The sequence below is a fragment of the Macrotis lagotis genome, chromosome 1 (assembly GCF_037893015.1).
Source record: "Macrotis lagotis isolate mMagLag1 chromosome 1, bilby.v1.9.chrom.fasta, whole genome shotgun sequence".
In the NCBI taxonomy this organism is placed as follows: domain Eukaryota; kingdom Metazoa; phylum Chordata; class Mammalia; order Peramelemorphia; family Peramelidae; genus Macrotis; species Macrotis lagotis.
Window position 1 is genome coordinate 188175114 of NC_133658.1, and position 25127 is coordinate 188200240.

At 35.1% G+C, this 25127-nt stretch overlaps 1 protein-coding gene and 1 pseudogene across 2 annotated transcripts in view; one reads left to right on the plus strand and one right to left on the minus strand.

Annotated features, from left to right (window-relative positions):
- GPCPD1 (glycerophosphocholine phosphodiesterase 1) overlaps positions 1-24524 on the plus strand; it is a 118962-nt gene extending 94438 nt beyond the window's left edge. Inside the window, exons 20-21 of one of the 2 annotated variants that reach the window (XM_074209496.1) lie at positions 22581-22663; positions 23912-24524. In XM_074209496.1, the coding sequence (XP_074065597.1) occupies positions 22581-22622 (42 nt within the window). In that variant the 3' untranslated portion in view covers positions 22623-22663; positions 23912-24524. The remainder of the gene's footprint in view (positions 1-22580; positions 22664-23911) is intronic. The other variant, XM_074209497.1, reaches the window with a different exon arrangement.
- Positions 20193-21406, minus strand: LOC141503479 (malate dehydrogenase, mitochondrial pseudogene; annotated as a pseudogene).
- Positions 24525-25127: the final 603 nt, after the last annotated feature.

Consider the following 25127-nt stretch of genomic DNA (forward strand, 5'->3'; position numbering starts at 1 on the left):
TTAATCACTACTATTTCCAAGTAGCATTTGATTTGTTTTCTTCAAGATATCCCTCCTACCCTGACTTATGTTCTTTTCCACATGTTCATAAAGCCAACAGTGACTTCAATTTCTCATACATCTTTGGAGAAGTCTCCTGTTAATCAACCAGTCTTTTGTGAATGCACAGTCTCATGAGAAAGGAAGTATTTCCCCCCCAGTAAGTGTAGTATTCTGGATCCAGGCATCCTGAGAAGTGTAATCTTTTATCTCTGTTTTGTGTGCTATAGCTATATGTGTTTCAAGCTTTTTTTCTTTTTAAATCCCAGATAGTAGAGTCACTTATTTCTCAATTCTCACTGAATCACTGCTCATGTTTATTCCCTGGTTTCTGAAATAAGAGAAATGTTGAATGATTCATTTGTCATTATAAGGGAGTCCTTTAATGACTACAAAGTCCTCTACTGCCTGTTTACTCATTTAAAATATAAAACCTCTTTAAAGAAAAGATTGAGTGATACCTCTGCCCTTCTTTAGATATTCTTTTTATTTCGCTCATTTGATAATCAAAACACAATATCTCTCAGAGAGAGGTGGGGCAGGCAGATACTCAGACCGCTGATCTGATGTTAACATTACTGTTATTATTAGGGAGAGTATCCATTATACACTGTGCACTGTGTCCATCTGATTCCTGGTTTGTCCACTGAAAAGCTGCTGCTGTTGTTTTCTGGCTGTCTGCCTGTGGAGTATTCAACAATGAAGATCACAGTGCCTCTCTCCTGATAATGAAAAACTGTTGAGAACAGTTGAGAAGGAGATAATCAGATACCAGCCAGGAAAAATGTAAGGGAAATAGTTAAAATTGGTCTAGCTGACCAGTTAAGGTCATTACCAACCCCCTAAAAAATACAAAAATAGCAAAAGACTAAAAGAAAAACAAACTACATTATTTGAATGCAGAACAAAGCATACATTGTTCCTCTTTTATAATATCTTTTACATCTTTTCTTTCTTCCTCATGGCTTTTATTTCCCTTAGTTCTAAAATCTAATGTAAAATAATGTGGAACAGTTAGGTGGTACAGTGGATAGAGCATTGGCCCTGGAGTCAGGAGTCCAAATCTGACCTCAGACACTTAATGATTACCTAGCTGTATGACCTCGGGAAAGCCACTTAACCCCATTGCCTTGCAAAATAAATTAATGTAATGTAATCTAATGTAAATCTAATGTAAAAATTCAGTCCTAGTTGTGAGTTGCTCTTTTTTGAAATATTGAGCCTGGGATGACCCACTCCTACATATACCTCACTGACTGAACTATCTTTCCCCTGAAACACACCCTTTCTCCTAATGGCCCTATTTAAGTGAAGACACCATCATTTTTGCAGTTGTTTTTGTCTCTACGCTCTCATTCATATCCCAAAATCTAATCAGTTGCCAAGTCTTTTTTATTCAATCACTATAACATCATTCACATCTACCCCTTTCTACTCCTACCACAACTATCTTGGTGTATGTTTTTCATTACTTCTCATCAGATTTTTTGAATAACTTAACTTTATTTTTTTTAAAGAAAGATTTTATTTATTTTGAGTTTTACAATTTTTGCCCTATTCTTGCTTCCCTCCCCCTCACCTCCCAGAGAAGGCAGTCTGTTAGGCTTTACTTGGTTTTCATGGTATACATAGATCTAAGTTGAATGTGATGAGAGAGATATCATATCCTTAAGGAAGAGTAAAGTATAAGAGATCACAAAATTTCATAATAAGATAATGGGTTTTTTTCTCCTAAATTCAAGGTAATAGTCTTTGGTCTTTGTTCAAATTCCACAATTTTTTCTCTGGATACAGATGGTATTCTCCATTGCAGACAGCCCAAAATTGTCCCTGGTTGTTGCACTGAGGGAATGACCAAGTCCATCAAGGTTGATCATCACCACCATGTTGCTGTTAGGGTGTACAGTGTTTTTCTGGTTCTGCTTATCTCACTCAGCATCAGTTCATGCAAATCCCTCCAGGCATCCCTGAGTTGCCATCCCTCCTGATTTCTAATAGAACAATAGTGTTCCATTACATACATATACCACAGTTTGTTATGCCATTCCCCAATTGAAGGACATTCACTTAATTTCTAATTCTTTGCCACCACAAACAGGGCTGCTTTGAATATTTTGTACAAATGATGTTTTTACCCTTTTTCATAATCTCTTCAGGGTATAAACCCTGTGGTGGTATTGCTGGATCAAAGGGTATGCACATTTTTGTTGCCCTTTGGGTGTAATTCCAAATTGCTCTCCCAGAAAGGTTGGATGAATTCACAGCTCCACCAAGAGTGCATTAGTATCCCAGATTTCCCACAGCCCTTCCATCATTTATCATTATTCTTTCTGGTCATATTGGACAGTCTGAGAGGTGTGAGGTGGTACCTCAGAGATGCTTTAATTTTAATTTCTCTAATAAGTAGTGATTTAGAGCAATTTTTCATAGGACTATGGATCACTTTGATTTCCTCATCTGTAAATTGCCTTTATATCTATAATCTATATCTATATCTATATCCTTTGACCATTTGTCAATTGGGGAAATGGCTTGTTTTTTTGAAAATTTGACTCAGCATTTAGAGAATAATAAATCCCCTGACAGTCACCTTGAGTGTATCCCATAGGTTTTGGTAGGTCATTTTGTTATTGTCATCTAGGATGAAATAATTCCTTCTTTAATTTGTTGTTTGATACACTCATTCTTTAAAATGAGGTGATTTAGTTCTGTGTCTATATCTCCCTGGCCCAATACTGCATATGATTTTATTGCATTATAATCTGAGAAAGATGTATTCACTATTTCTGCCTTTCTCCATTTGATCATTAGGTTTTTATGCCCTAGTACATGGTCAATTTTTGTTTCAGTACCATGTACTTCAGAAAAAAAGTACATTCCTTTCTGTCCCCATTCCACTTCCTCCATAGGTCTATCATATCTAGGTTTTCTAACAATCTATTTGCCTCCTTAACGTCCTTCTTGTTTATTTTATTTATCTAAGTCTGAGAATGGGAAGCTGAGGTTTACCACTGGTAGAGTTTTGCTGTCTGTGTCTTCCGGTAACTCCTTGAACTTCTCCTCTTATAATTTGGATGCTATACCATTGGGTGGATACATATTTAGTATTGAACTTTATTGTCTATGGTATCTTTTAGGAGGATATAGTTTCCTTCTTTATCTCTTTTAACACTATTTTTGCAGCTGCTTTGTCTAAGATAAGGATTGCTAGCCCTGATTTTTTTCACTTCAGCTGAAGCAAAATATATTTTGCTCCAATCTTTTACCTTTATTCTGTATGTCTCTCCCTGCTTTAAAATGAGTTTCTTGTATGCAGCATATTGTAAGATTCTGGTTTTTAATCCACTCTGCTATCTGCTTACATTTTAAAGGAGAGTTCATCCCATTCACATTCAAAGTTATAATTCCTAACTCTTTATTGTCCTCCATGCTATCTTCCCTCTGTATTTTTCTCCTTTTTTCCCCTTCATCGATATTCCCCAGTATTTTGTTTCTGAATATCACTACCTTCAGTGTGTTTGCCCTCCTATATCAACCTGCTCCCCCTTTCTTTCCCCTTTCCATTTTCCCCCTTCTTCCTTCCCTTTCTTCTGTTACCCCCCTCTTTTCTCCCCCTCCCCCCACCCCTTTTCCCCTTTTAATACTTGAAAGGTAAGATAAATTTCTTAACTGAGTGTGTGTAAGAAAACATTAAGCCAAGTCTGATGAGATGAAGATTCAGGTGGTTCTCACCTCCTTTCTCCTTCCCCTCTATTAGAATAGGTCTTTTGTGCCTCTTAATGTAATGAGATTTACCCCATTCAATCTCTTCCCTCCTCCCATCTCCTTACTGTCCCCCTTTTAAGGAGTTATTGTTTTTCTTCTTTAGAAAAATTTTATTAATTTTGAGTTTATAATTTTTCCCCCATTCTTGCTCTCCCTCCACAGAAGGCAGTCTGTTAGTCTTTACATTGTTTCCATGGTATGCATTGATCTCAGTTCAATGTGATAGGAGAGAAATCCTATCCTTAAGGAAGAAAAGTAAAGTATAAGAGATTGCAAAATTACATAATAAGATAAGTTTTTTCTCCTAAATTCAAGGTAATAGTCTTTGGTCTTTGTTCAAGCTCCACAATTCTTTCTCTGGATACAGATGGTATTCTCCATTGCAGGTAGCCCAAAATTGTCCCTGGTTGTTGCACTGAGGCAATGACCAAGTCTATCAAGATTGATCATCACCCCCATGTTGCTATTAGGGTGTACAGTGTTTTTCTGGTTCTGCTCATCTTGCTCAGCAGCAGTTCATGCAAATCCCTCCAGGCTTCCCTGAATTCCTATCCCTCCTGGTTTCTAATAGAACAATAATGTTCCATCACATGAAGATTTGTTAAGCCATTCCTCAATTGAAGAACATTCACTTAATTTCCAGTTCTTTGCCAACACAAACAGGGCTGCTATGAATATTTTTGTACAAGTGATGTTTTTACCCTTTTTCATCATCTCTTCAGGGTATAGACCCAGTAGTGGTATTGCTGGATCAAAGGGGTATGCACAATTTTGTTGCCCTTTGGCCATAATTACAGATTGCTCTCCAGAAAAGTTGGATGAGTTCACAGCTTCATCAACAATATATTAGTGTCCCAGATTTCCCACATCCCTTCCAACATTGATCATTGTGCTTTCTGATCATATTGACCAGTCTGAGAGGTGTGAGGTGGTTCCTCACAGATTGCTTTAATTTTCATTTCTCTAATGATTTAGAGCAATTTTTCATATGACCATGGATCACTTTGATTTCCTCATCTGTATATTGCCTTTGCATATCCTTTGACCATCTGTCAATTGGGGAATGACTTTTTTTCTGAAAATTTGACTTAGCTTTCTGTATATTTTAGGAATGAGTCCTTTGTCAGAAATACTAGCTGTAAAAATTGTTCCCCAATTTGCTATTTTTCTTTTGATCTTGTTTACAGTGGTTTTATCTGTGCAAAGGCTTTTTAATTTAATGTAATCAAAATTATCTAATTTGTTTTGAATGATGTTCTCCATCTCTTCCTTGCTCATAAACTGCTTAACTTTTCATAGATCTGACAGGAAAACTAGTCCTTGATCTTCTAGTTTGATTATAATAATGTTTTTTATGTCTAAATCCTGTATCCATTTTGATCATATCTTGGTAGAGGGTATGAGGTGTTGGTTTAATCTAAGTTTCTTCCATACTGATTTCCAGTTTTCCCAACAATTTTTATCAAAGAGTTTTTATCCCAATAGCTGGTGGCTTTGGGTTTATCAAGCAGCAGATTACTATAATCATTTCCTGCTATTGCACCTAATCTATTCCACTGATCTACCACTCTATTTCTTAGCCAATACCAGACAGTTTTGATGACTGATGCTTTATAGTATAATTTTAGATCTGGTAAGGCTATGCCACCTTCTTACTGAACTTTTTTTCCATTGATTCCCTGGAAATTATGGACTTTTTGTTTCTCCATATGAATTTAATTACAACTTTTTCTAACTCATTAATTTGGAATTTTGATTGGTAGGGCACTAAACAGGTAATTTAATTTTGGTAGAATCATCATTTATATTACGTTAGCTTGGCCTATCCATGAGCAGTTGAGGTTTACTCACTTGTTTAAGTCTGATTTTATTTCTGTGAGAAGTGTTTTGTAATTGGTTTCAAAAAGTTTTTAAGTCTGTGTTGGCAGATAGACTCCCACATATTTTATATTGTCTGAAGTTACTCCAAATGGGATTCTCTAGGTATACCATCATGACATCTGCAAAGAGTAAGAGTTTTGTCTCTTCCTTCCCAATTCTAATTCCTTCAATTTCTTTTTCTTCTCTTCTTGCTGAGGCTAACATTTCTAATACGATATTGAATAGTAGTGGTGATAATGGGTATTCTTGTATCCTTGTTTCCACCCCTGATCTTATTGAGAATGCCTCAAGCCTATCCCATTGCATATAATGCTTGTTGATGGTTTCAGATAGATACTGCTAATTATTCTAAGGTACAAACAATTTATTCCTACACTCTCTAGTGTTTTTAGTAGGAATGGGTGCTGTATTTTGTGAAAAGCTTTTTCAGCATCTATTGATATAATTATATGATTTCTGATAGGTTTGTTATTGATATAATTAATTATACTAACAGTTTTCCTGATATTGAACCAATCTTGCATCCCTGGAATAAATCCTACCTGATCATAGTGTATTATTCTAGTGATAACTTATTGTAATCGATTTGCTAAGATTTTATTTAATATTTTGATATCTATATTCATTAGGGAGATAGGTCTATAATTTTCTTTGTCTGTTTAACTTCCTGGTTTAGGAATCAGCACCATATTGGTTTCATAGAAAGAGTTAGGCAGAGTTCTGTCTTCACCTATTTTTCCAAAGAGTTTACATAGAATTAGAGCCAATTGTTCCTTAAATGTTTTGTTTTTTTAATTAAAGATTTATTTGAGTTTTACAATTTTCCACCCAAGATTACTTCCCCCGCCCTGGAAAGCAATCTGTCAGTTTTTACTTTGTTTCCATGTTGTACATTGATCCAAATTGAGTGTGATGAGAGAGAAATCATATCTTTAAGGAAAAAACAAAAAGTCTAAGAGATAACAAGATCAGAAAATAAGATATCTGTTTTTTTTTTCTAAATTAAAGGGAATAATCCTTGAACTTTGTTCGAACTCCATGGCTCTTTATCTGGATACAGATGGTATTCTCCATTGCAGACAGCCCAAAATTGTCCCTGATTGTTGCACTGATGGAATGAGCATGTCCATCAAGGTTGAACATTACCCCCATGTTGCTGTTAGGGTGTACAGTGTTTTTCTGGTTCTGCTCATCTCACTCAGCATCAGTTCATGCAAATCCCTCCAGGCTTCCCTGAATTCCTGTCCCTCCTGGTTTCTAACAGAACAATAGTGTTCCATGCCTTACATATACCACAGTTTACTAAACCATTCCCCAATTGAAGGACATTTACATGATTTCCAATTCTTTGCCACCACAAATAGGGCTGCTTTGAATATTTTTGTACAAGTGATGTTTTTACCCTTTTTCATCATCTCTTCAGGGTATAGACCTAGGTATTGCAGGGTCAAATGCCCATTTTTGTTGCCCTTTGGGTGTAGTTCCAAATGTCTCTCTAGAAAGGTTGGATGAGTTCACAGCTCCACAAACAGTGTAATAGTGTCCCAGATTTCCCACAACCCTTCTAACAATGATTGTTATCCTTTCTGGTCATATTGGGCAGTCTGAGAGGTGTGAGGTCATACCTCAGAGAAGTTTTAATTTGCATTTCTCTAATAATTAATGTTTTAGAGCAATTTTTCATATGGCTATGGATTGCTTTGATCTCCTTATCTGTAAATTGCCTTTGCATATCCTTTGACCATTTGTCAGTTGGGGAATGGCTTTTTTGTTTTAAAAATATGACTCAGGGGCAGCTAGGTGGTGCAGTGAATAAAGCACCATCCCTGGAGTCAGGAGTACCTGGGTTCAAGTCCCATCTCAGACACTTAATAATTACCTAGCTGTGTGGCCTTGGGCAAGCCACTTAACCCCATTTGCCTTGCAAAAACTAAAAAAAAAACTAAAATAACATAAAATAAAAATAAAAATATGACTCAGTTCTCTGTATATTTTAGAAATGAGTCCTTTGTCAGAATCATTACTTGTAAAGATTGTTTCCCAATTTACTACATTTCTTTTGATTTTGGTTACAGTGGTTTTATCTGTGCAAAAGCTTTTGAATTTAGTGTAATTGAAATCATCTAGTTTGTTTTTGGTGATGTTCTCCATGTCTTTCTTGGTCATAAACTGCTCCCCTTTCCATAGATCTGACAGGTAAACTAGTCCTTGATCTTCTAATTGTTTATGGTATTGTTTTTTTATGTCTAAATCCTGTAACCATTTGGATCTTATCTTGGTAAAGGGTGTGAGGCGTTGGTCTAATCTAAGTTTCTTCCATACTAATTTCCAATTTTCCCAGCAGTTTTTATCAAAGAGAGAGTTTTTATCACAATAGCTGAACTCTGGGTTTATCAAATAGCAGATTACTATAATCATTTCCTGCTAATGCACTGGTCCACCACTCTATTTCTTAGCCAATTCCTTAAATGTTTGATAGCATTCACTTGTGAATCCATCTGACCCTGGAGATTTTTTCTTAGGGAGGTCAATAATGGCTAATTGAATTTCTTTTTCTGAGATAGGTTTGTTTAGGTTTTTAATTTCCTCTTTACTTAACCTGGGCAACTTATATTTTTGTAAATATTTGTCCATTTCACTTAGATTGTCAAATTTATTGGGATAGAGTTGGGCAAAAATAATTCCAAATTATTACTTTAATTTCCTCGTCATTGATGGTGACTTCACCTTTTTTCATTTATGATACTAGTAATTTGGTTTTCTTCTTTTTTTTAATCAAATTGGCCAGAGGTTTATCAATTTCATTGATTTTTTTTCATAAAACCAACTCTTGGTTTTATTTATTAGTTCAATAGTTTTCTTGCTTTTGATTTTATTAATTTCTCCTTTAATTTTTAGAATTTCTAATTTGGTATTTAATTGGGGGGTTTTCATTTCTTCTTTCTCTAATTTTTTAGTAGCATATTTAGTTCATTGATTTCCTCTTTCTGTAATTTATTCATGTAAGCATTTAAAGATATAATATATCCTCTGTTAGCTGCCTTGAGTGTATCCCATAGGTTTTGGTATGTTGTTTCATTATTGTCATTATCTTAAATAAAATAATTCTTTTTATAATTTGTCGTTTGATCCACTCATTTTTTAGAGTGAGGTTATTTAGTTTCCAATTAGTTTGGATTTGTATCTTCCTGGTCTAGTATTGCATATGATTTTTATTGCATTATGATCTGAGAAAGATATATTCACAATTTCTGCCTTTCTGTAGTTGATCATTAGGTTTTGATGCCCTAGTACATGGTCAGTTTTTGTGTAAGTGCCATGTACTGCAGAAAAAAGTATATTCCTTTCTGTCCCCATTCAGTTTCCTCCATAAGTCTATCATATTTAGGTTTTCTAACAATCTATTTGTCTCCTTAACTTCCTTCTTGTTTATTGTATGTTTAGATTTGCCTCAATCTGAGAATGGGAGCTTGAGGTTTCCAACTAGTAGAGTTTTACTCTCTATGTCTTCCTGTAGCTCTTTCAACTTCTCTAAGAATTTGGATGTTATACCATTGGGTGCATACATATTTAGTATTAAAATTACTTTATTATCTATGGTACCTTTTAGGAGATTATAGTTTCCTTCCTTATCTCTTTTCACATTATCTATTTTTGCAACTGCTTTGTCTGAGATGAGGATTACTACCCCTGTTTGTTTTCACTTCAGCTGAAGCAAAATATATTTTGCTCCAATTTTTTACCTTTACTCTATATGTATCTCTATGCTTCAAATGAGTTTCTTATAAGCAGCATGTTGTAGGATTCTGGTTTTTAAGGCACTCTGCTATTCACTTATGTTTTAAAGGAGAGTTCATACCATTCACATTCAAAGTTATAATTATTAACTCTTTATTGTCCTCCATGCTATCTTCCCTCTTTTTGTTTTTTTCCTCTTTTTACCCTTTATCCATATTCCCCAGTATTTTGTATCTGAATACTTCCACCTTCAGTGTGTTTGTCCTATATCACCCCTCCCCTTTATTTCCCCTTTGCCTTTTTCCCTTCTTCCCTCCCTTCTTTCTCACAGTCCTCCCTTTTCTCCCCCTCCCCATCCCCTCCCTCCCCTTTTCTCCTTTTAGTACTTAAAAGGTAAGGTATGTTTCTTAACTCAACTGAGTGTTTGTGTAAATTAACTTTAAGCCAAGTCTGATGAGAAGAAGATTCATGTGCCTCTCAGCTCCTCCCTTCTTCTACTCTATTACAATAGATCTTTTGTACCTCTTAATGTAGTGAGATTTACCCCATTCAGTCTCCTCCATCCTCCCATTTCCTTACTGTCCCCCTTTGTAAGGACGTATTGGTTTTAAATAATTCTATCTGAAACAGAAAATTCATGAGTGTCTATCGCTTCTGGCTAAGTATATTCTTTCTAATAGAGTTACAGTTCTCAAGAGTTATGAGAATCTTTCTCCAAGGAAACAATATAGTCAGTTTCATCTTATTGGATAGCACTTTTTTCTTTACTTTTTTTTTAACCTTTTCATGTGTCTCTTGAGTCTTGTGTTTGATGTCCAAATTTTCTATTTAGCTCTGGTTTTTTCATCAGGAAATGTTGGAAGTTTCCCATTTCATTAAATGTCCATCCTTTCCCTTGGAGGAGGCTCAGCTTTGCCAGATAGTAGATTCTTGGCTACATTCCAAGCTCCCTTGCTCTTCGGAATATCTCATTCCAGGCCCTTTTATCCCTTAATATTGATACAGCCAGCTCTTGTGTAATCTTACTGTGTTTCTTTGGTATCTAAATTGTTTCTTTCTTGCTGCTTACAGGATTTTCTCTTTTATCTGATAGTTCTGGAATTTGGCCATAACATCCCTTTGTGTTTTTATTTTAGGTTCTCTTTCTGGAGGGTATTGATATATTCTTTCAATAATGATTTTGCCCTCTGGTTCCATGACATCAGGACAGTTTTCCATCACTAAATCCTGTAATATTAAGTCCAAGCTTTTTTTTTTCTTCAGTGATTTTAGGAAGACTTATAATTCTCAGGTTTTTTCCTTCTCGATCTATTCTGAAGGTCAGTGGTTTTTCTGATGAGGTATTTTACATTTTCTTCTATTTTTTCAATCTTTTGGTGTTTGTTTAAGAGAATATTGTTGTCTCATGAAGTCATTGGTTTCCTCAGATTCCATTCTTCTTTTTAGATAAGAATTTTCCTCTTTTGCCTTTTTCAAATCCTTTTCCAATTGGTCTGTTCTATTTTTGAAGGAGTTTTCCATTTGCCCAAGGGTAGTTTTTAGAGAATTATTTTCTTTTTGCATTTTCCCAATTGAGCATCTGAGAGAATTTTTCTCATTTTGCATTTGTCTAATTGTATTTTCCAAGGATTTGTTTTCTTGTTGCAAGATGTTAATTTTCTCTTGAGTTTCTTTTCCCAATTTTTACAATTGGTTTTTAAACTCCTTCCTGTTTTTTTCAAGGAAGTCTTTCTGGCCTGGAGGCCAGTTCCTATTTCTAGACCTCTCTGGGTTAGAATCTAGTTCTTCTAAGTATTTCTCCATGGGCCCCTCTTTTTCACTGGCCTTTTTTCATTTTCCTAGGATCTTGTGTTGTGGGATGTGGCTGGCTCTCAGAGGTTTGCTTTTGAAAACTCTAGAGTCTTTGTTCACTTGGCCTAGTAATTCCAAAGGTCAGCCAGTGGGGGTGCTGATTGCTTTCTCTGGAGTGTTTGAGGCCCTCAGCAGCAGAGTCTGATTTGACCTTGAACAATGGACTTGACCCTGGGGGAGGGAGTTAGTCTCCCTTTCAGCTGAGTGAACTCTTTTGCCCATACCTGGGCCTGAATGGGTGGGGTGGCATTTATAGTTTGTTCTGGGAAGAATGCTCCACAAAAAACATGGAGCTCAGGTCCCTTGTCCTGCCGGTCCTTTTCCAGGCATGCTCTGCAACTCTCTGTGTTGGAACTCACCCTTCTGTCAACTAGGGTTTACCAGACCTCTGTTCACCTGGCCAAGGATTCTGTGGCTAAAGTTCATCCTTGGATTTGCCACTCACCAAAGCCTCTGAGGCTAAAGCTGGTCCTCTGGCTCCCCCCCCCCCCTCCGCTGCTATCCCTGTGCAGGCCCTTTAGTCTCTGCTCCCAGTTCACCCATTGTCCCCTGAGACAGACCTTGTTGGTAGGTGTTCTTCTCCTAACTTTTCTTTCTAGGTTTTACCGATCGAATTTCTGTTAAGAGGTTTCTTTCATTTTATTTTTGAGGGGGAACAGGAGCACTTAGAACAGAGCCTGTCTTCTTTCCACTTTCTTGCCTGGAAGTCTAGAAATAACCTAATTTTAAAAATTTTAACATTTATTTAAAATTTTTTTGAGTTCCAAATTCACTTTTTCCAGCTTTTCTCTGATTGAGAAAACCAGCCATATATCACTTAAACATGTGAAATCATGCAAATTATATTTTTGTATTAGCCATGTTGCAATAACAACAAAAAACAGAAAAAAGTAAAGATAGTAATTATTCTTCATTCTGCATTCAGAGTTCATCAACTCTTTTTGGAGGTAAATAGCATTTTTCATCATGAGTCTTTTGAAATTATTTTGTCATTGTATTGATCAGAGTATCTAAGTCTCTCACAGATGATCATCATTACAATATTGCTATTACTATGTACAATATTCTCCTGGTTCTGCTCACTTCATTTCATACAGGTTTCCCTGAATTTTTATGAAGTCACACCACTCATAATTTTTTTATAGCACAATCGCATTTCATCAGAATCATACACCACAATTCCTTCAACTATTCTCCAGTTGATTTCCTCATATTTCCAATTTTTTGCCTCCACAAAGGAATTGCTACAAATATTTTTGTACATATAGATTCTTTTCCTTTTTCTTTGATCCCTTTGGGATGCAGACCCAGCTGTGGTAATCCTGAGTCAAAGATTGTGTAAATATTTGCTGGTCTTTGGCTATAATTCCAACAGTGCATTAGTGTAACCATTTGTCCACCTCTTCTCCAGCATTTGTAATTTTACTTTTCCATCATATTAACTATCTGATAAGTATGAAGTAGTATCACAGAGTTATTTTAATGTATTTCACTAATCAAAAGTGATTCATAACATTTTATATGACTATAGAGAGTTTTGAGCTTCTGAAAATTGCTTATTCATATATCCTTTGAACATTTACCAATTGGAGAATAACTCTTAGTTTTATAAATTTGACTTATTTCATGATATATCAGACAAACTTGATGTAATTCTTCCTACCTCATCTGTGCTTCCTCATATTTTTTCTAATTACGACTGTATTAGTTTTGTTTGCACAAAAACTTTGATATTTCAAATAATCAAATTTATCCATTATACTTCTGTGATCTTCTCTTTCATCAGTCTTGAAATTCTTCCCTTTTTCAAATATCTGATAAAATTTTCTGTTTATCTAATTTGCTTATGATATAACTTTTATTCTCTTTATTTTATTTTTTCAGTTACACACAACATTAATTCATTTGCAAGTTTATGAGTTCCACATTTTTCTACTATTCTCCCTTGCCCTCTCCCTTTCCCCATGACAGGAAACAATCTGGCAAAAATTGTACATGTACAGTTGTGATTACCACATTTCCATATTAATTGTGTGGTGAAAGAGAAATTAGAACTAAGGGAAATAAAAAAACATGAGGAAGAAAGAAAAGATGTAAACGACATTGTAAAACATGAACATAGTATGCTTTGTTTTGTATTGAGATTCTGTAGTTTGTTTTATTTTTTGTTATTTTTGTATTTTTTTTTTTGAGATGTGGATGTCAGATGTCTTTGAGCACTGAACTGCTGTGAGGAGCTTCAACTTCCATAGTTGATCCATCTCACAATGTTTCTATTAATAGGCACAATATTCTCCTCATTTTGCTCACTTCGTTCAGCATATGATATCACTCTTAATACCTAATTCATGTATCCATTTTGACCTCATCTTGGAATATGGTGTGACATGTTGCTTTAAGTCTAGTTTCTACCAAACAGCCCTCCAATTTTCCCTGCAATTTTTGTTAAATAGTGAGTTTTTGGGGTGGCCAGGTGGTACAGTGGATAGAGGACTGGCCCTGGAGTCAGGAGTTCAAATCTGACCTCAGACATTTAATAATTACCTAGCTGTGTGGCCTTGGGCAAGCCCCTTAACCCCATTTGCCTTGCAAAAAAACTAAAAAAAAAATAGTGATTTCTTGCCTCAAAAGTTGGATCTTTGGATTTATCAAACACTAAATTACTATAGTCACTTACTTCTGTAGATTATGCACCAAATCTATTCCATTAATCTACCACTCTATTATTTTATTTTATTTTTTAGCCAGTAACAGATTATTTTGATGATTACTACTTTGTAATAACTTTTGAAATCTGGTACTACTAAGCCACTTTTCTGCACATTTTTTTTTATTTATTTACTCAATATTCTTTGTTTTTTCCAGATGAATTTTGTTATTTTTTTTCCTAGCTCTATAAAATAATTATTTGGTAGTTTGATTGGTATGGAACTTAATAAGTAAATTAACTTGGGTAGGACTGTAATTTTTATTATATTGGGCCAGCCTATCCAGGAGCAATTAATATTTCTCCTGTTGTTTACATTTGTCTTTATTTGTATGAAAAGGATTTTGTAATTTTTTTATCCTCAGTTTATCTTGGCAGTTTGACTCTCAATTATTTTATATTTCTGCAATGATTATAAATGGAATTTCATTTTCTAACTCTTCCTATTGCGTTTTGTTGGTAATATATAAAAATACAGATGATTTATATGGGTTTGTTTCATATAATAACAATTTTGCTGAAGTTGTTCATTGCTTCCGTGAGTTTTTAGTTGGTTTTCTATGGTTCTCTATATTATCATATCTCATCTGCAAAGTCAGTTTTTTCTTCATTACCTGTTATTCCTTGAGTTTATTTTTCTTATCTTATTGCTATAATTAGCATTTTTAATATAATATTGAATAATGGTAGTGATGATGGACATTCTTGATTCACCCTTGAATTTAAACAGGAAGACTTCATCTGGTTTATCCCCATTACAGGGATTACAGATAAGGCTTTTCTTTGGTTTTAGATAGATGTTACTTACTATTTTTAAAAAGCCTTCATATTGATTCCAACACCTTCTAGTGTTTTTAAAAGGAATGGATAATATCTAAGAATTTTTCTGCATTTATTCAATATGATCATATGGTTTTTATTGTTTTTCTTATTGATACAGTCAATTATGCTGATAGTTTTTCTAATATTTAACCAGTTCTGCATTTCTGGTATAAATCTCACTTGGTCATAATGTATGATCTTTGTGATATATTACTATGCTTTCCTTGCTAGCATTTTAATGAAAAATTCATGCATCAATATCTATTAGGAAAATTGATCTATTGTTTTCTTTCTGTTTTTGCTCTTCCTGGTTTAGGTATCCCTGTCTCTACTCAGGTCTGTTTGCTTCTGTCTACTGATTCCCCTAATTCAACCTCCCCCTCCTTTTATTTTTTTACCCCCACCACCCTTCTCTAATACTTACTACTTCTATTTTTCTGTTGGATAAGATACATTTCTATACCCAACAGAATATGTGTGTATGTAGGAGTATGGGTGTGTATTCTTCCATTGTTGAACCAGTTCACCAGAGAATAAGGTTCAAATATTACCTGCCATTTTCCCACTCAACCCTATTTCCTCCTCTTTTTTAAAAGCTCTTCCTTGTGCACCAAATTTTTGTGAGATAATTTCCCCCAGTGTGCTGCTCCCTTCCCACTTCTCCAATCCTCCTCTTACCCCTACAGTTTTTTTTAGCTCATCCAAACATAATTGGTTCACACTTGTGGCAGAGGCCACCAGTGTGTAGATTCCATATTGCCCTAATAATGGTAAAATTAGTAGTTATAAATCTCATCTTCCTATATAGGAATGTTAATTAATAATTTGACTTTTTAAAATTCCTCTTGATTTCTCTTTTATGTTTACCTTTTTATTCTTCTCTCGTCTTATTTAGCTTTAGTCTTTTATATAGCTCTAGAAATACTTGAAATTCCTCATCTTATTAAATACCTGTTTTCTCCCTAAAATATGAGACCGTTTTTTTTTTCCTTCTTTAACAAGTTAATTTTCTTGTATCACCCTTTTTCCTCTATCATTTTTTTCTTTAATGTTTTCAAGAAATTTTGTTGTACTTGGTTCTAATATTTTTCTTTGAGACTTGGTATGTAGCTCATTTCATATTATTGTCCTCTGAATTTGATCTTGATCTTTTTTGTCTTAGTAGCTTTTTAGGATCAAGTCCTTTTTTATATTGTTTCTTGATTTTGAACTTATTCTAAAGCTTTATTCATCTCACCTTGGGGTTCCAAACTTTAGACTTTTTTGCACTTCTGATTTTATTTATTTACTTATTCATTCATTTATTTCATTATTTCATTATTTATTCATTCATTTATTTAGGTTTTTGCAAGGCAGATGGGGTTAAGTGGCTTGCCCAAGGCCACACATCTAGGTAATTATTAAGTGTCTGAGATGGATTTGAACCCAGGTACTCCTGACTCCAGGGCCGGTGCTTTATCCACTGTGCCACTTAGCTGCCCCAGTACTTCCAATTTTAGAGGTAGTTTTTGGAGTCTGCAAACTTATTGTGATTCCAAAGTGATGTGATCTGGGAAGAAGTGCAGTCACTGCTCTCCTGGTCTGGACTCTGTTCTTTTTCCAGGAAGGGTCCCTGATCTCCTGCTGCCACAGCACTAGTGCTCCTCTTCACTCTAGTTCTAAACCCAGATCCCCTGTTCTCTTGCTGTCACAACAGCTAGTGGTCCTCTCTGTCTTGGAACCACAACCAGGGCCCCCTCCTCTTTTGAGGCTGACCACAAGAGCTACTTTCCACCTGTATCTGTGACCCAGAACAAGGTATAGACAACAGAGTTGCCAAACAATACCATCTGTACCCATTGTTTACAAAGTGTCCCTATAATCTCTTTCTGACTAGTTGTCCAACCCCCTTACTGTCTATGGACTGAGAGCTCTTGAAATTGCTGCTGCATCTACTACAGAATGTGCTATGTCCTGGACTGACTTTTAAAGTTGGAAAAATGTCTCACTGACCTTTTGTGGCTCTGCCATTCCAAAATTTGATTTGTGGCATTCCTTTAAAATTGTTTGGAGGGGAATGTTGGGGGAATTCAACTAAGTTGCTGTCTGTACTATTACCATCTTTGCTCCCAAGATCAATGTTATTTTTTCTAAAATTACAAATATTTTTGTTATACCTGGAACTCAATCCATGCCTATCTTCAGTGTGCTCACTCACCTTTTATTTTGGCTCATTTAAAATCCCATTCCTTTGATGTATGAAGGTTAAACTGAACTGTTGTAAGAGTATTAGTTTTGGAGTCAGAGGATAAGAGCTCAAATCCCAGCTCTGCCATTTAATTTAACAATTGATTTAATTTAATATCTGTGTGACCTTGAGCAAGTCACTTCACCTCTTTCAGTCTCAGTTTCCTTTTTGGCAAAGTGTAAGAATTGTACTAGATGATTTCTAATGTTCCTTCTAAATTCTATATTAATAATCTGAGGAGACAAAACTACAGTGATAGAATCACAGAGGTTCTAGTACTTCCCCAAGCTCTAGTGTCATCTGACTAGCTTACACAATGTCTCAAACTTCATGACTGAAGTGTAGGTATCATAAACTCAAATGTTAAAACTGACAAGCAAACTCATTACCTTTCACTTACCACAACTCTATGAGCTTTCTAAATTTCCTATTTCTATTACTGGCTCCATCATTCTTCCGGTCTCACAGTTATACCCCTAGGAAATAGCCCTCTGCTCTTTCCTTGATATATTATAATTCTGTTCAATTTCCTTTTGATTTCTGTGTGCATTTTGTTCATTCCAATTATATTGTTTTAGTTACTGTGAATATTGTTTTCTTGGCTATGTTTACTTTTGCATCAGCTCATGTAAATTTTTTCATTCTTCTCTATATTCATCATACATATCAGTACATTACATCAATATACTACAATTTGTTTAGTCATTGCCCAATCAAAGGACTTCTACTTTGTTTCTAATTTTTAGCTATCACAAAAAGTGCTACTATGATTATTCTGAAGTATATGGAGACTTCTTTCTCATTAGTTGCTTCCTTGGGTTATAAACCAGTAAAAGAATCTTTAGTTCAAAGGGTTTGGGTATTTTAGTCACTTTATTGGCATAATACCAACTTACTTCTGAAAATAGTTGTACTATTTTCATAGTTTCACCAACAGTATGTTGATGTGCTTATCTTTCCTTGAGCCCTCCAACCTTGAATGTTGCCATTTTTTTGTCATTTTTGACAAATTGCAAGATTTGTTTTGATTTGCATTTCTCTTTTTATTAGTGATTTAGAGCATATTTTCATGAGGTTATAAACATTTTTCAGAATTTTTGAGAATTCTTGGTTCAGATCCTTTGATTATTTAACTACTAAAATCATTATAACTTCTGTTCTAATTCATTCCAAAAAAAATCTGTATGAGTTGGAAAATATGCTGCATCTAGAGTAAGAAGACCTGTAAATCTTAGATATTAGACTCCCTTTGGGATTTTGGAACAGTCACCTATCTCTGAATTTACTGATCTTTAAATTAGAGAGGGGAAGTAATAAAGGTCTTTCCAAGTTTTTTTCATGATACTGTGACATCTGGTTAATGTTTTTCAAGATCTGTGTATTTTGTTGGCAAAACTCTTAACATTATTTGCTTTTGTCTGAGAGCAACAGTATCCTCTAATTGAAAGTCCCTGGTTCTTTTGATCTAATGCTGTTTTTGATCTTATATTGTTTATAATAATAACTATGATATTACTAATAAAAATCATTTGTATAGCATTTCATACTTTACAAAGAATTTTTACCTTCCTTTTCTCCTACATAAACCTAATAAGGAAATGCGATTCATGTGTGATATATGAGAAAACTAACAATCAGAAAAACTAAATGATTGATCACATGGCTAGTGAAAGACAGGAAGGTAATCTAGCTCCAAAGATCAAAGGGGATGGATGTATCTAGAGGCTTATTAAGTTGCAGATTCAATTAATTTCCCAAATTAAGAGAATAATTTTTTTAAAAATCACAAAAAATTCTACTAGTAAGAAGATTTCAGAAAGGATCCTAGGGAGTTTAGCATTGTATCTTGTCTCCATATCTCCTTGTCTCTTCTTTGCTCTCCTTACAGTAAAGATGACAGTAGAAGGAGTGATTAGGTAAAATCCTAGAAGAACTCTGAAGTCAAAGGGAGACAATTTTGTTAACTATTGGGGTGGATGAGGTAGGGAGACTGAAAAATTACCTACTTATTTTTTTAGGTTTTTTTGCAAGGCAAATGGGGTTAAGTGGCTTGCCCAAGGCCACACAGCTAGGTAATTATTAAGTGTCTGAGACCGGATTTGAACCCAGGTACTCCTGACTCCAGGGCCGGTGCTTTATCCACTGTGCCACCTAGCCACCTCTCCTACTTATTTTTAAATGAAAAATATTAACTATTTTTCAAAAATACATTTTAATTCATGTACACTTTTTTTTGGTAATCACCATAGTTTACTCCAGACCTCCTGTCTAACCCTCTCAGTGAACCACCCATAAAATAAAGAAGCTAAAAACAGTACAATGCCTTTTAAGTCATTTTAACTTAATCTTTTTTTTTAGGATGATCTTTTCTTATCAGCTGTCTTTCCTTCACTCTCAAGTCCTACCCCTCCTATTTGTTAGTCCTTTCTTTAATTTTGGAGATTCACTTTTATTTATTATTAGTTTTATTAGTAGCTTGTTTTTCTTGGTTTTATCAAGTTATTCATTCTTCCCCCTCTTTTATTTCTTCTTAGTTGAGTTTTCAAGTAAAAATCTCCCCTCATCTCCTCTCCTTCAATTTGTTTAGCTTGTTAGTTTTTCAAATTTCATTTTCTGTAACTTTTTTTCTCAAAAAAACAACTTAGCTCTAATTCTCTTCATTATTTATATTCCCTTTCTGTCTATTTTTAGTTTTTTTATTCATTTATTTAGTCTTTGTTTAGACTTTGTATTCTTCATGTAATTAAAGCACTTAGTTCCTTCTTCTGAATAGTTTCTATATTATTATATAGAACTTATGTCCTAGACCTACTTTTTCTTCTATTTATGACTTACTTTTAGAAATGATATTTCCTGTGGGTGATAAAGAGGATATTGTTACACAGTAGGAATTTTCCTGTGGTTTAGTTTGGATTATTCATTATTGATTCTTCTTCTTATGGTCACTTTTTCCCATTTTGTTGAAATATCCTCCCTATTCTATGTCTTTCCATTCTTTAGCTCTGATTTCCTTAAACCTCAAGTTCTTGAATATTATGCTCATTATATAATGTTTCTCTTTCTCTCAATGGTACTTTCTCCTCACCCTGAGACAACATTTTTCTCCTTTCCGCATTTTCAGTTTCTCTTACTTATTTGTCCTTTTGATGCCTCTTTCCCCAATCAGGAAAAATAGGAGCACTCTGTTTCCTCTGATCTGACAAAGGGGCATTCCTTGACTCTCTCCTTCCTGTTTATTGAATCCACAAAAGAGAAGATAAATCTGTCACTGGCATAGGTCATTGATAGGGTTGTATAACCTGCTCCAGCTTTAATTTTGACAGTCTCTCTTCCATTCTTTTAAATCATTCCTGTCAGGGTTCTCAACTAATCCTCAGGAAATTCCACTTCAGGTGTGCCATTCAGGGATCAGAAGGATCATAGTCTTTCCCTGTCAATGATGGGAATATTGACATAAGCTGAATCTAAGCCCTTCAATTCCACAACAAAATGTATTTGTTCTGATGATATCCAGGGTAGTTATGCCAAAGATTTTATTGGGGTTGCATTGTTTCTTGAAAACTTTAGATACTATTGCGATGGTAGAATTGATCAGGTTTGCAATAATACAAATCATGGCTTCTGGGCAATGCTTGCTATAGGCAGCAGCCTAAGTAGAAATGCTTGTAGCTTTGTTGAAAAGCTCATCAAAGGTCATTTCTTTCTCTCTGAGGACTACTATAAGAATCATGATGATGTCACAGCCTTTCAAACAACCTGGCAACTTATTCTCAGGTCCTATGTAATCTTTCATAGTCACTTTTGCTCTCAATGTGGCTCAGATCATCTGCTATACCAAGGTTGTAAGCAATGTTACAAAGTATTAGAGACCTGTTTTTCTGAAATGAAAGGATTTGTCCAATTTCTCCAGAAGCATCTGCACAGATACTTTAGCATTATTCTGATGATGCTATAATGGGAGCAGAGGTTGATATCATGGATCAGATAGAGGACACATAGCTCCAATGTAGAGAGAACAGTGACTTGTGCTTCCCTCTCATTTCCCTTTTACAATTAAAACTTTTAAAATTAAACCACTTAGGAACATGATATTGTGGTTACATGCTCTCTTGAGGATCCACAGAGTCCTTGCCTTTAATCATATGTTGGTTCATTTTCCTTGTCTTTCAATATTTGCTCATAAATGTCTAGACTAAAAACCATATTTACATTTGTTATTTTAATATCTTCACTGCTGACTTATCTGCTTAAGTTCATGGTCTCTAATTGAGTTTTCTTCCTCCTGACATCTTTGGCAATTTTTTTTCCCCTTTTAGTCTGTCACTTACTTTATTACTCTTAGAGTAGCTTCTCTGGGAACTTGACCTCAAAGCCATCTCAACCTCCTTCCATTCTGGGCAATTCGGGGTTAGTCTTAGCAAATCAGTCTTAGTCTCTGCCTCCTTGTGGCTTCCAGGGAGGGAAAATATGGCCCCAATTGGATGCTAGACTCTTCTTTAGGTTTAGTGGTTCCAGAAAGGAACATTTGTGTCTTGTTCCATATTTTTTTACCTCAGTTCTTTAGCTAAACTCTATTATGTCACAGTTTGAGCAAACTTGTCTTTTGAATTTCTGTGGCACTGGGGGGAGGGAGATATGTAGTGATTAATTTATACACCCATCCTTCAGGAATAAGGGTAGTGGAGGAAAAGGATGCTGCGTTAAAATATTAGGAGCTAATTAGGCTTCTCTGCTGTCAGTTCATTCAGTTGTTACCACATCTGGGTTCTTGGTTTTTCAATCATGAATACAGCTGAAATTGCTTTATATCATGCATAATTTCTATTTTTAGATATTTGAGAGGGTAAGAAGTAGAGAGGAAAAAATCTTATTCTTTTATTTATTAGTCATCTGACCTGTAAGGGGGTGATTTGTTTTTAAAAATTGATTAGATTTTTATTAAGTTTTATTTCCTAGAAATGAGTATTCACTGGTCTTATTTTTAATGGAAGAAACTTGAAAGAAGTGAAAGAATGTCTCTGATACCCATTTGAAAGGTATCTTATTCAGTTGGGAAAGATTATTTCTTCTGGAGATACTGATAAGAAAACAACCAATGAAACACAAAGGGGATATTCCTATGAAATACTGTTATCTGTAGGAAACCTGATTCTATCATGGCAGAAGCAAGGCTTAATGAGTGGTAATTGTATACTGTGAACCCTTTTGAGTAAGTAGTCTTCCAGCCCTATTATCAGTGGGAATGCAAGGCTGGAATTCAAAATTTTTTAATTAAAGGAAAACTAAAACTCGTACTGGCTTTGCAAGTAATTACTGAAATTTAAGGTAGTCATAGCCAAGCAAGCAGAAGCCATCAAAACAATTATAATGAAAGATACAATGAGATCAAAGTTGACATGGCAGGCAATGACCTTGGTTCATATTAAATAGCTAGAGGATGAAAAAGATTAGGTAGTAAATACTATAAAGTGAACTTTTCTGTATGCAAAAGATAAAAATGCCAGCAGCAATAATAAAACACTTTGATGATTTTTTTTAATTTGTATATAGGGGTTGGATACCAGAGACAAGCAACTTTCGTCATATGCCTAATCTCCAAAAGCAGCCAATTTAGAAGATGGTGGAACTTTTAAGTATGACCATTAAACTATACTACTACTATAATTTAGTTGGAATGAGATTTCCCAAACTGTTTAAATTAGAATGAGCTTTATAGATATGTGTGTGTGTGTTGGCTTTGAAATCAGAAGGATGGGAGTTTAAATCTAACCTTAGACACTTGATACTTTCTAGCTGTGTGATCTTGAGCAAATCACTTAACCCTGATTGCCTCACATCCAGGGCCATCTCCAGTCATCCTGATTCATATTGGGTCACTGGACCCAGATGACTCTGGAGGAGAAAGTGAGACTGGTATCTTAATACAGTCCCCCACCTCACTCAAATCCAATTTATGTGCTTATCATGGCATCACCTCCCTCATGTTGTGGCCTTCTTCAAAAATGAAGGACAAAAAAATTATTATCATTGCATATATTTGTATACAATTACATTTTAAGACTTTTTTGTTTTTATTAAAAAAAATTTTAAACAAATACAGACTAAGAAAAAATTGTCATGTGTATAACAAAACAGAGAAGATTCATAGTATAAAGCAGCAAATTTGAACACATGGTGTTCAGATTTGCCCATCTTTTCTTTGCTTCCTTGTAGGTCTTCTTCTGTTGTCTGCTGTACACTGTTTACTATTTTTTCCCTTACACCCTCCCAGACTACAATTAAGCAAGGATATGTGTATATATATATATATATATATATATATATATATATATATATATATGTTAGATACACTTTAATATATAATATATATATATATTTATATGTTTTGAATGTTAGAATATTTCAATAGTACTGTACTGGGTAAACAAGTTATTACCTGTTTATTACCTAGAAAAGACAAACATTAAAAATCAGAAAAATTCCCAGAGAGAAAGGTTATGAAATCTTCTCAGATAACCATTATATAATTGATGTTGACTTGGCTAGGGAGTGGGTCTTCAGGCCAGCAGCTTACCCATTATTACATGGGATTTAGTTCTTTGGTAGCTTGACCTTGGACAATAAGGAAGCTAGCAGAAGGAAGGCAGAAGAAAAGCCAATGGAATATCAGAAAAAGCCATTGGAGGAGCTTGGGAGCCAGTATGGAGAGAGAAGTCATGAAAGTTTGCCAGAGGTTTGGAATAATTTTGAGAAGCACTGGCCCCAGTGAGACTAGTATTCATAGCTACAGTATAGTGAGATCCTTCCAGAATCAGGACTGATACCTTGGTCTCTTTTTTCTAGTTAGCTTGTTTATTCTTTGCTTGTTTCTTTCAATTTAGATTGTAAGATCCTGAAGAGATGAACATGCCAGTGACAACAAGCCTTACGGATCAACTTGTCAAATGAAGAACAGGTATAGTGAGCCTATAAAGCCCAAGGGAGCAACATATCCAACAGAGACCCTTGACAACAAGGAACACTCTTGGTGAAAGCAGTGAAATGATATCACTAATAGCTCTCATGAGTGAGAGCAGCTCCATGAATATTGCTAGAAAACATTAGGGGTCCTCTAGAAGATATCACAAGCCTTGAAGCATCAGAGGTGTGTGTTGCCACTCGTGAAAGATTTCTATACATGATTCTTCTTCTACTGGTATTACCAATAGCTTGTGGCTATGAGATGTGTAGCAATATTCTATTGAAAATTTTCTTACTATGACATATCATTAAATTTTTTTTGCTTTGAACTGATTGAATTATCTGATTCACTGGGGATAAAGTAACCACAATGACTGGGACTTGTGAGCTAGCATCTTTGGAGTGTATATGGGCATAAAGAGTATGTTGAGTCTGGGGTATTTGTTCTAGGGACTCTCCAGTTGAAAAGGGATTACGTCCCATGGGTAGCATTATAATTGTATAAGAAGAATTTAAAGAGGAGGTACGAAATTCTGGCTTTAAGAAAATCTATGATGATTTTGGTATATCTTGTGCCTTCTATCTTCTGCTGGGAACAGTGTGTTCCTGAGGGAAGATGTCAAAGAGCCAAAGCAGGCATCTTTCATCTGCCCCAAAGGATTTCTCCCCATTTCAAAGCAATGACTTCCATCTGTGCCAGCAGAAGTTAATTCTACCTCCTCTGCCACCCCAATCTCCCAGCTGGAATGTGTATAACCTCCAGTGCAAAGAGGAGTCTTTGACTTTAGAACTTCCATCTCCTGCTGCATCTGTACTTTGGGGAAAAGAGAGAGAAAAGTTGATGGGGAAGAATTTCTTTCTCCTATTGTGAAGGTTCAGTCTCCTATTGTATGCTTTTACAGCCTAATATACAAACTTCAGAGGGGAAGAGAGGTAGTGAAGCAGGGTCTCCTTTCTAACCAGCTGACAATATCACTTTTCATCTCATGTTTTACTTGCCTCCAGTCTGATCTCTGGCCTCTAGTGGGAAGAGTGGCACCCTCTTTTAATGATGTACATTCTCATATCAGTTCATACCTTTCACATCCCACTTATTATAAACCCCTGTAGATGATTTATCTACTAACTAATCAGCTA